Source organism: Nerophis lumbriciformis, linkage group LG03 (genome assembly GCF_033978685.3).
Source record: "Nerophis lumbriciformis linkage group LG03, RoL_Nlum_v2.1, whole genome shotgun sequence".
NCBI classification, from domain to species: domain Eukaryota; kingdom Metazoa; phylum Chordata; class Actinopteri; order Syngnathiformes; family Syngnathidae; genus Nerophis; species Nerophis lumbriciformis.
The window spans coordinates 60,987,098-61,000,000 of NC_084550.2; the positions used below are offsets into that span (position 1 = coordinate 60,987,098).

Genomic DNA, 12,903 nt, shown 5'->3' on the forward strand with positions numbered 1-12,903 from the left:
GAGTGAACATTTATTTTACGAACAAAACTACGCATCTGTAGATATCTGAAAAATGTTTGATTCGGGAGTAGAAATGTATTTTACGAACAAAACTACGGATCTGTAGATATCTGAAAAAAATGTTGATTCGGGAGTGAAAATGTATTTTACGAACAAAACTACGCATCTGTAGATATCTGAAAAAAATGTTGATTAGGGAGTGAAAATGGATTTTACAAACAAAACTACGGGTCTGTTGATATCTGATAAAAAATTTTGATTCAGGAGTAACATTTTTATTTTACGAAAAAAAACTACTTTTCAACTATTTTTTTAAAACTTTGATTTAGTAGTGAACATTTGTTTTAGGAACAAAACTACAGATCTGTAGATATCTGAAAAATAATGTTGATTAGGGAGTGAAAACTTGTTTTATGAACAAAACTACGGATCTGTAGATATCTAAAAAAAAATTTGATTCAGGAGTGAAAATTTGTTTTACAAATAAAATCTAAAAAAAAATGATCTGTAGATATCTAAAATAAACAAGTTGATTCGGGAGTGAAAATTTATTTTATGAACCAAACTACGCATTCGTAGATATCTTTTTTTAAAAACGTTGATTCAGGAGTGACAATTTATTTTACGAACAAAACTACGGATCTGTAGATATCTGAAAAATGTTTGATTCGGGAGTAAAAATTTAATTTACGAACAAAACTACAGATCTGTAGATAACTGAAAAAAATGTTGATTCAGGAGTGAAAATGTATTTTCCGAACAAAACTACGCATCTGTAGATATCTGAAAAAAAATTTGATTCAGGAGTGACATTTTATTTTACGAAAAAAACTACTTTTCAACTATTTTTTTAAAACGTTGATTCGGTAGTGAAAATTTGTTTTAGGAACAAAACTACGGATCTGTAGATATCTGAAAAAAAAATGTTGATTAGGGAGTGAAAACTTGTTTTACGAACAAAACTACGGATCTGTAGATATCTAAAAAAAAAAATTGATTCAGGAGTGAAAATGTATTTTACAAACAAAACTACGGATCTGTTGATATCTGAAAAAAATGTTGATTCGGGAGTGAAATTTTATTTTACGAAAAAAAGTACTTATCTGTAGATATCTAAAAAAAACTAGTTGATTCGGGAGTGAAAATTTATTTTACAAACCAAACTACGCATTTGTAGATATCTTTTTTTTTTAAACGTTGATTCAGGAGTGGCAATTTATTTTACGAACAAAACTACGGATCTGTAGATATCTGAAAAATGTTTGATTCGGGAGTGAAAAGTTATTTTACGAACAAAACTACAGATCTGTAGATAACTGAAAAAAATGTTGATTCAGGAGTGAAAATGTATTTTCCGAACAAAACTACGCATCTGTAGATATCTGAAAAAAAAATGTTGATTAGGGGGTGAAAATGGATTTTACAAACAAAACTACGGATCTGTTGATATATGAAAAAAATGTTGATTCAGGAGTGACATTTTATTCTACGAAAAAAACTACTTTTCAACTATTTTTTAAAACGTTGATTCGGTAGTGAAAATTTGTTTTAGGAACAAAACTACGGAGATGTAGATATCTGAAAAAAAATTTTGATTAGGGAGTGAAAACTTGGTTTACGGACAAAACTACGGATCTGTAGATATCTAAAAAAAAAAGTTGATTCAGGAGTGAAAATGTATTTTACAAACAAAACTACGGATCTGTTGATATCTGAAAAAAAATGTTGATTCGGGAGTGAAATTTTATTTTACGAAAAAAAGTACTTATCTGTAGATATCTAAAAAAAACAAGTTGATTCGGGAGTGAAAATTTATTTTACGAACCAAAGTACGTATCTGTAGATATCTTTTTTTTAAAACGTTGATTCAGGAGTGAAAATTTATTTTACGAACAAAACTACGGATCTGTAAATATCTGAAAAAAATGTTGATTCAGGAGTGAAAATGTATTTTACGAACAAAACTACGGATCTGTAGATTTCTGAAAAAATATTGATTCAGGAGTGAAAATGTATTTTACGAACAAAACTATGGATCTATAGATATGTGAAAAAATGTTGATTCGGGAGTGAAAATGTATTTTATGAACAAAACTACAGATATGTAGATATATTTAAAAAAATTGTATTCAGGAGTGAACATTTATTTTACGAACAAAACTACGTATCTGTAGATATCTAAAAAAAAATGTTTACTTCGGGAGTGGAAATGTATTGTACGAACAAAACTATCTGTAGATATCTAAAAAAAAAAAAATTTATTTGAGATTGAAAATGTATTTCACGAACCAAACTACGGATCTGTAGATATCTGGGGGGAAAAAATGGTGATTAGGGAGTGAAAACTTGTTTTACGAACAAAACTACGGATCTGTAGATATGTAAAAAAAAAAAAAAAGTTGATTCAGGAGTAAAAATGCATTTTACAAACACAACTACGGATCTGTTGATATCTAAAAAAAAAAAAGTAGATTCAAGAGTGAAATTTTATTTTACGAAAAAAACGAATTATCTGTAGATATACTTTTTTTTTTTTAAACATTGATTCTTTTAATGTCTTTAATGTCCTTTGTGTTGTTTGATGTTTCCCTCTTCACACATGTTCATGTGTGTTATGGCTATGAAGTTTTGTTCCCGAGGCCTCAGTCTGGACCTCCTCTCCAGGGCCCCAGGCCTAGACTGATTTTTTTTTCTCCCCGCCCCTGGTAAAGGTAAAAGTGCAAAGACTTGAGGGGTGGTATAGCTTGGTTGGTAGAGTGGCCGTGCCAGCAACTTGAGGGTTCCAGGTTCGATCCCCGCTTCCGCCATCCTAGTCACTGCCGTTGTGTCCTTGGGCAAGACACTTTACCCACCTGCTCCCAGTGCCACCCACACTGGTTTAAATGTAACTTAGATATTGGGTTTCACTATGTAAAGCTACGGAGCCCCTAAAGAGACACGGGGGAACATTTATTTTTTATAATTTTTTTTTTTAATTTTTTTTTTTTTTTAAACATGTATCTCGTGTACATTTTCTCGTGCGCACAAGAAACTTTTTATATAATTATTTAAAAAAAAATATATATATATATATTTATAATTTTTATTTTTATTTTATTTTTTAGACATGTATCTCGAGATAGTTTCTCTTGCACACGAGAAACTTTCTCGTGCGCACGACAAACTTTTTATATAATTATTTAAAAAAATGTAAAAAAAATATTATTTTTATTTTAATTTTATTTTTTTAGACATGTATCTCGTGCGCAAGAGAAACTATCTCGTGCGCACGAGAAACTTTTTATATAATTATTAAAAATAAAAATAAAAATAAATGTAATCATTTTTATTTTTTTAGACATGTATCTCGTGCGCAAGAGAAACTATCTTGTGCGCACGAGAAATGTTCTCGTGCGCACAAGATACTTTTTATATAATTATTTAAAAAATATATATATATTTATAATTTTTATTTTAATTTTATTTTTTGACATGTATCTCGTGCGCAAGAGAAACTATCTCATGCGTACGCGAAACTTTTTATATAATTATTAAAAAAAATATATAATTTTTATTTTTATTTTATTTTTTTAGACATGTATCTCGTGCGCACGAGTTGTTTTTTTTATAAAATTTTTAAAAAAAAAAAAAACTAAAATTATAATTGTTTTTTTGTTTGTTTGTTTTTTAGACATGTATCTCGTGCGCACGAGAAACTATTTATATAATTATTAAAAATATATATTTATATATTTATAATTTTTATTTTTATTTTATTTTTTAGACATGTATCTCGTGCGCAAGAGAAACTATCTCGTGCGCACGAGAAACTTTTTATATAATTATTAAAAATAAATAAAAAAATAAATGTAATCATTTTTATTTTTATTTTTTTTAGACATGTATCTCGTGCGCAAGAGAAACTATCTTGTGCGCACGAGAAATGTTCTCGTGCGCACAAGATACTTTTTATATAATTATTTAAAAAATATATATATATTTATAATTTTTATTTTAATTTTATTTTTTGACATGTATCTCGTGCGCAAGAGAAACTATCTCATGCGTACGCGAAACTTTTTATATAATTATTAAAAAATATATATAATTTTTATTTTTATTTTATTTTTTTAGACATGTATCTCGTGCGCACGAGTTTTTTTTTAATAAAATTATTTAAAAAAAATAAAACTAAAATTATAATTGTTTTTTTGTTTGTTTGTTTTTTAGACATGTATCTCGTGCGCACGAGAAACTATTTATATAATTATTAAAAATATATATTTATATATTTATAATTTTTATTTTTATTTTATTTTTTAGACATGTATCTCGTGCGCAAGAGAAACTATCTCGTGCGCACGACAAACTTTTTATATAATTTTTTTTTTTTTTAATTATAATTTTTATTTTTATTTTATTTTTTTAGACATGTATCTCGTGTGCAAGAGAAACTATCTCGTGCACACGAGTTTTTTTAATAAAATTATTTAAAAAAAATAAAAATGTATAATTTTTTTGTTTTGTTTTTTAGACATGTATCTCGTGCGCATGAGATACATGTCAAAAAAAATAATATATATATATATATATATATATATATTTTTTATTTTTATTTTTTTTTTTTTAATAATTTTATAAAAAGTTTCTTGTGCGGATGTCTAAAAAAATAATAATAATTATTTTTTTTTTTTTTTTAAATTCCCCCATGTCCCTTTAGGGGCTCCATATAAAGCGCTTTGAGTCACTAGAGAAAATGCGCTATATAAATATAATTCACTTCACTTCAAAGGAATCACGAACTGAAGGAGCGGTTGTGATCGTGATTCTTTATTTGGTATGAGTACAAATGACGAGCAGGTCAGAAGAAAGCGCTTTTAGCAACAACAAAAAATCTAGTCATAGCCGAGACGACAGTATTTATATTATGATCAAGGTGATAAAGTCACAGGAACAAAGCGGTGAAAATAAATTATTTGAATAACAATAATTACAATTAACAATATCAAATTACAAATCATAAAGCTTTTTTTTTTTTTCCCCCCCGTATTTAAATTTCTGTGAGGAAGAAAATAATTCCAGCATATTTTCATGTGAGTTTGTCCCCTTCCATACAATATTCACAGTTACAGGGCCATGCAGTCATGCTGTCAGGTCCATTGGAGTCAAACCCAGAGCTGCAGTGATGTCATCGTGTGTGTGTGTGTGTGTGTGTACATGTACATGCAGGGCCAACAGGAACAGGAAGTAGAAGCAGTCTTCCTCCATTAGGAGTTAGGTACCTACAGATTGGCCGTGTTTGCTCCATACCGTACGGTTTTTGCATAATGGACAAAGAAAGTGTCTGTCGCCGTGACGCCTCACCCCATGGCCGTCACCATGCTGGAGTGGTGCGGGTGGCCAAAGGACGGGTGTATCGGTGTGGGAGTGGGCAGCATGTGTCCGGCGTGGCTGAAGGGCGGCAAGTGGCCCACGGACATGTGTCCCGCCAGGGAGCTGAAGGTGGAGTTCTTGTCGTGAAAACTTTTGCTGTACTCCTCGTAGCTCTCGCTGCCCCGCCTCATCTTTTTGGACTTGCCGGACATTTTCCTGTTCCTCGTTTGTATTCCCTCTTTTTTCATGGTCAGGGGTCGGTTCACCTGTGAGGGGAGAGTATAGGTTCTGTTAGTTCAAGTTCAAGTGCCAATGATTGTCACACACACACACACACACACACACACACTAGGTGTGGCAAAATTATTCTCTGCTTTTGACCCATCACCCTTGATCACCCCCTGGGAGGTGAGGGGAGCAGTGAGCAGCAGCGGTGGCCGTGCCCAGGATTCATTTTTGGTGATTTAACCCCCAATTCCAAGCCTTGGTGCTGAGTGCCAAGCAGGGAGGTAATGGGTCCCATTTTTATAGTCTTTGGTATGAACTCACAACCTACCGATCAGTTCTGGTGTAGAGTGATTCCGATACCAATATTTTGACTATTTAGTAGGGGTGTAATGGTACACAAAAATTTCGGTTCGGTACGTATCTCGGTTTAGAGGTCACGCTTCGGTTAATTTTCGGTACAGCAAGAAAACAACAAAATATACATTTTTTGGTTATTTATTTACCAAATTTTTAAACAATGGCTTTATCCTTTTAACATTGGGAACACTATAATAATTCTGCCCATGTTAATCAACATTACACTGCCTCAAGATGTTGCTAAATAAAATGACAAAACTTTTCTTCCGCATATAAAAAGTGCAACATTAAACAGTTTCAAGTCAACTCATCATGCTTAATTTATTACAGCATTTGGGAAGCCTTTAGTTGATTTTTATTATGTAAATGTTATATTTTTACCAACGTGTGATAGCAGGGACCCTGCCATTCAAAACTAAGCTGCTCCATTACTAATGATTAATGTTACTATAGCTGAAAAAATAGTACAATAGCAATAGGAGAGACTATTCATCCCTGAACACCATGGAGTTCATGTAGGCTTTATGATGCACTTACATTATTATATCAACTATCAGAGACAGAAACTCTTCATTTAACATAATGTCCTTTTTTGCTGCTTCAACACAGCTCAATCAACACAGAAAAAGGTAAAGTGAAATAACAGACAGACAGGGCTTTGCTGTCCGTAACACACACACGCACACACACATACACCGCAAAATGAGCTAACGTTACGCTAAAAGCGAATTAGCCTTCACCTCAAGCCAGAACTGCGAGCGAGCTGAGCTGCCTTTTATATTTCTAGAAGGTCAACGGGCTCATAGTGATGTTACTAGTAGTTGACTGGGAGGTGTTTATTATCATTTGGGGAGAGTCCGCTGCCTGATGCTTACCTGCTAAACGCTAAGCACTGACTACATGCGCTCTGAATACGCACTGCTGATTGGCTGTTACCGCTCTTTTTGTAACCAATCAGATTGTTGTGTGGGTGGGACAATGCTGGGTGCTGTGTAGAGGACAGAGACAGAGGCAGAAGGAAGCTTGTTCGGTACACCTCCGAACCGAACCGAAACGGTTCAATACAAATACACGTACCGTTACACCCCTACTATTTAGTCAGTTAAGAATCGTTACAAATAAGAATCGCGATTAATTTGAAAATCGCCCCGGGCCAGATAGATAAATAAGATAGATGAATCCAAAATTCAATTTAAAAAAACATATATATTTCTTTTTTTTTTTAATCGAATTTCGTTTTTTTTTTTAATCGATTAGGAATCGTTACAAATAAGAATCAGAATTAATTTGAAACTTGCCCCGGGAAGATTGATAAATAAAATAGATATAAACACAATTCGAAAAAAAAGTTTTTAAATCAAATTTCGATTATCTTTTAATTGATTAAGAATCTTTACAAATAAGAATCCTTTACACACTGATGTCGCTTTTTGATGCAGTACAGCCTGAGGGATTCAAGGTCACAGGATTTCTCCAGATTCTCTGAACCTTTTGATGATATTACGGAGCGTAGATGGTGAAATCCCTAAATTCCTTGCAATAGCTGGTTGAGAAATGTTGTTCTTAAACAACTTACTCACGCATTTGTTGACAAAGTGGTGACCCTCGCCCCATCCTTGTTTGTGAATGACTGAGCATTTCATGGAATCTACTTTTATACCCAATCATGGCACCCACCTGTTCCCAATTAGCCTGCACACCTGTGGGATGTTCCAAATAAGTGTTTGATGAGCATTCCTCAACGTTCTCAGTCTTTTTTGCCACTTATGCCAGCTTTTTTTTGAAACACGTTGCAGGCATCAAATTCCAAATGAGCTAATATTTGCAAAAAATAACAAAAGTTTTCCAGTTCCAACATTAAATATTTTGTTTTGCAGTCTATTTTTTTCAAGTTCTCGGGGCGGTATAGCTCGATTGGTAGAGCGGCCGTGCCAGCAACTTGAGGGTTGCAGGTTCCATCCCCACTTCCGCCATCCTAGTCACTGCCGTTGTGTCCTTGGGCAAGACACTTTACCCACCTGCTCGCAGTGCCACCCACACTGGTTTAAATGTAACTTAGATATTGGGTTTCACTATGTAAAGCGCTTTGAGTCACTTGAGAAAAAGCGCTATATAAATGTAATTCACTTCACTTCACAGTTCTAAACAAATAAAATATATATTGTATTTCTTAGGGCTGCCCTTAATTTTGGTGAGTGTTAAAGTACCCAGAAGGTCTCAGTCATTAGTGTTAAAAATAAGTATATAAATAAGTTATATATATATATATATATATATATATATATATATATATATATATATATATATATATATATATAAATAAGTTATATATATGTATATAAATAAGTTATATATATGTATATAAATAACTTATATACATATATATATATATATATAACTTAAAATAAGTTATATATATATAAAATAAGTTATATATATATAAAAATAATTTATATATTTATATATATATACATAACTTATTTTATATATATATAACTTATTTTAAGTTGTATATATATATATATATGTTATTTATATACATATATATAACTTATTTATATACATATATATATATATATATATATATATATATAACTTATTTATATATATATAACTTGTTTATATATATACATATAACTTATTTTTATATATATATATATATATATATATATATATATATATATATATGAAAATAAGTTATATATATGTATATAAATAACTTATATATATATATATATATATATATATATATATATATATATAAACTTAAAATAAGTTATATATATATAAAATAACTTAAAATAAGTTATATATATATATAAAATAAGTTTTATATATATATATATATATATATATATATATATATATAAAAATTATTTTTAACACTAATGACTGAGACCTTCTGGGTACTTTAACACTCACCAAAATTGAGGGCATATATATATATATATATATATATATATATATATATATATATATATAAATGCAAAACCCAAAACCAATGAAGTTGGCACGTTGTGTAAATTGTAAATAAAAACAGAATACATGATTTGATCATCCTTTTCAACCTATATTCAGTCTAAGCCTGCTCAGTAGCCTAGTGGTTAGAGTGTGGAAAACGTTATTATGAGGGAATGTAGTTAGAAGAAAAAGTATTTTGAATGGAACCAAAGACTCCGGGCCCTGGCGATTAGCACAGGGACACTACCCGCCTGTCTTTCACTGACTCCTATTGTCCCTTAATGCTACATTTGAGAAACATCAGCTCACTCATCCCTCGATAATAAGCATCTCAAGTAGCTGTTTGAGAGCATCTTAACGCCATTCACACGCTTCCACTCCGCGCCAGGCGCACTAGTGTGACCCTCAGGGGGATAAGGGCCAGAACAATAACGCACAAAGGCAGCGAGAAGCCCTCAAGTCCGAGCAGTGTGCGTGCGGGTCAAGCGACTCTCACCCTCCTCTCTTCGGCCCCGGCTATCAGTGAAACCTTCCCCCGACTACTGGACCCTGTCGGCTTTGTGCGGGCCCAACCTGCCCATCAGCCGCCTGAGACTTACATTATGCAGTTTGTAATAGAGGCCGCAGGCGTTGCACACTGGGTCTCCGTTAGCGTTGCGTCGCCAGAGCGTGGTGGTGGTGGTCTGACAGTTGGCGCAACAGGTGCCCGCTCGTCTGGCTGCCGACTGCAAAGAGACATGGGTTTGTTAGGAACACTTCAGCACTTTCCTGTACTCTTAACGATGCATCCACAGTCCGGTACTCAAACATGTCAAAAGGACCCCGTTATGCAAAACCCAACTTTTTTTTGTTTAACCTTCTGGTACCTGCTTATGTGTATTTAGGATCTGCATAAATCCCGAAAATTTGAAATGAAACCAAGGAAGCACTGCAGAGATATGTACTGTAATTGTATAATGTATTTATATTATTCACATGTGAATAATATAAATACAAAGACATGCACCTGGGGATAAGTTGATTGGCAACACTAAATTGGCCCAAGTGTGTGAATGCGAGTGTGAATGTTGTCTGTCTATCTGTGTTGGCCCTGTGATGAGGTGGCGACTTGTCCAGGGTGTACGCTGCCTTCCGCCCGATTGTAGCTGAGATAGGCTCCAGCGCCCCCCGCGACCTCGAAGGGAATAAGCGGTAGAAAATGGATGGATATATGATGGACATGTGAATAATGCTGTATAATAGACTGTATTTATATTATTCACATGTGAATAATGCTGTATAGTAGACTGTATTTACATTATTCACATGTGAATAATGCTGTATAAAAGTCTGGATTTATATTATTCACATGTGAATAATGCTGTATAATAGACTGTATTTATATTATTCACATGTGAATAACGCTGTATAATAGACTGTATTTATATTATTCACATGTGAATAATGCTGTATAATAGACTATTTATATTATTCACATGTGAATAATGCTGTATAATAGACTGTATTTATATTATTCACATGTGAATAATGCTGTATAATAGACTATTTATATTATTCACATGTGAATAATGCTGTATAATAGACTGTATTTATATTATTCACATGTGAATAATGCTGTATATAGATTGTATTTATATTATTCACATGTGAATAATGCTGTATAATAGACTGTATTTGTATTATTCACATGTGAATAATGCTGTATAATAGACTATTTATATTATTCACATGTGAATAATGCTGTATAAAAGTCTGTATTTATATTATTCACATGTGAATAATGCTGTATAATAGACTGTATTTATATTATTCACATGTGAATAATGCTGTATAATAGACTGTATTTATAATATTCACATGTGAATAATTCTGTATAATAGACTGTATTTATAATATTCACATGTGAATAATGCTGTATAATAGACTGTATTCATGTTATTCACACGTGAATAATGCTGTATAATAGACTGTATTTATATTATTCACATGTGAATAATGCTGTATAATAGACTGCATTTATATTATTCACATGTGAATAATGCTGTATATAGACTGTATTTGTCATTCACATGTGAATAATGCTGTATAATAGACTGTATTTATATTATTCACATTTGAATAATGTTGTATAATAGACTGTATTTATATAATTCACATGTGAATAATGCTGTATAATCGACTATTAATATTATTCACATGTGAATAATGCTGTATATATGTAGACTGTATTTGTTATTCACATGTGAATAATGCTGTATAATAGACTGTATTTATATTATTCACATGTGAATAATGCTGTATATAGACTGTATTTATATTATTCACATGTGAATAATGCTGTATAATAGACTATTTATATTATTCACATGTGAATAATGCTGTATAATAGACTGTATTTATATTATTCACATGTGAATAATGCTGTATATAGACTGTATTTGTCATTCACATGTGAATAATGCTGTATAATAGACTGTATTTATATTATTCACATTTGAATAATGTTGTATAATAGACTGTATTTATATAATTCACATGTGAATAATGCTGTATAATCGACTATTAATATTATTCACATGTGAATAATGCTGTATATATGTAGACTGTATTTGTTATTCACATGTGAATAATGCTGTATAATAGACTGTATTTATATTATTCACATGTGAATAATGCTGTATATAGACTGTATTTATATTATTCACATGTGAATAATGCTGTATAATAGACTGTATTTATATTATTCACATGTGAATAATGCTGTATAATCGACTATTAATATTATTCACATGTGAATAATGCTGTATATATGTAGACTGTATTTGTTATTCACATGTGAATAATGCTGTATAATAGACTGTATTTATATTATTCACATGTGAATAATGCTGTATAATAGACTGTATTTATATTATTCACATGTGAATAATGCTGTATAATAGACTGTATTTATATTATTCACATGTGAATAATGCTGTATATAGACTGTATTTATATTATTCACATGTGAATAATGCTGTATAATAGACTGTATTTATATTATTCACATGTGAATAATGCTGTATAAAAGTCTGTATTTATATTATTCACATGTGAATAATGCTGTATAAAAGTCTGTATTTATATTATTCACATGTGAATAATGCTGTATAATAGACTGTATGCATATTATTCACATGTGAATAATGCTGTATAATAGACTATTTATATTATTCACATGTGAATAATTCTGTATAATAGACTGTATTTGTCATTCACATGTGAACAATGCTGTATAATAGACTGTATTTATATTATTCACATGTGTATAATGCTGTATAATAGACTGTATTTATATTATTCACATGTGAATAATGCTGTATAATAGACTGTATTTATGTTATTCACACGTGAATAATGCTGTATAGTAGACTGTATTTATGTTATTCACACGTGAATAATGCTGTATAATAGACTGTATTTATATTATTCACATGTGAATTATGCTGTATAGTAAACTTTATTTATGTTATTCACACGTGAATAATGCTGTATAATAGACTGTATTTATCACCGTTTTTGAAGGAAGCCAAAAATAGGTATGAAGATCAGTCTTTAGAGCAAAATCTTTGCACAATTTTGACCAAATAGCCATCATTCCATGTTGTATAGACCCAAAGCAGTGTTTTAAAATTAGACAAAAAATCATGATGTCCATCCATCCATCCATTTTCTACCGCTTGTCCCTTTCGGGGTGTTGGGGGTGCTGGAGCCTATCAGCTGCATTGATGTGACCTATATAAATACTTGCTGTGCACTTCAGTTGGGTTCGCATTCACACTTTTTAATTTTCCGGGTTACATACAATCTTAGAAGTTTTTTATACAGTTGAGTTTTTACCTGCAGAAGTGTGATAAAGAGAACATAAAAGCAATAAGGATGTGAAAAAGATGCGCCATATGGACACAGCGTTTCTGGCGACCACACCCGAGTGTGATGAGCAACACGACCCATTTGTGTTGGAAA

At 31.5% G+C, this 12,903-nt stretch overlaps 1 protein-coding gene across 1 annotated transcript in view; it reads right to left on the reverse strand.

The window, feature by feature from the left end:
* Nucleotides 1-4,683: 4,683 nt before the first annotated feature.
* The window catches only part of gata2b (GATA binding protein 2b), a 22,829-nt gene continuing 14,609 nt past the window's right edge, over nucleotides 4,684-12,903 (reverse strand). The window contains exons 5-6 of the mRNA XM_061940400.2: nucleotides 9,498-9,623; nucleotides 4,684-5,618 (exon numbers count right to left, since the gene is read on the reverse strand). Coding sequence (XP_061796384.2) covers nucleotides 5,340-5,618; nucleotides 9,498-9,623 — 405 coding nt within the window. The 3' untranslated portion in view covers nucleotides 4,684-5,339. The remainder of the gene's footprint in view (nucleotides 5,619-9,497; nucleotides 9,624-12,903) is intronic.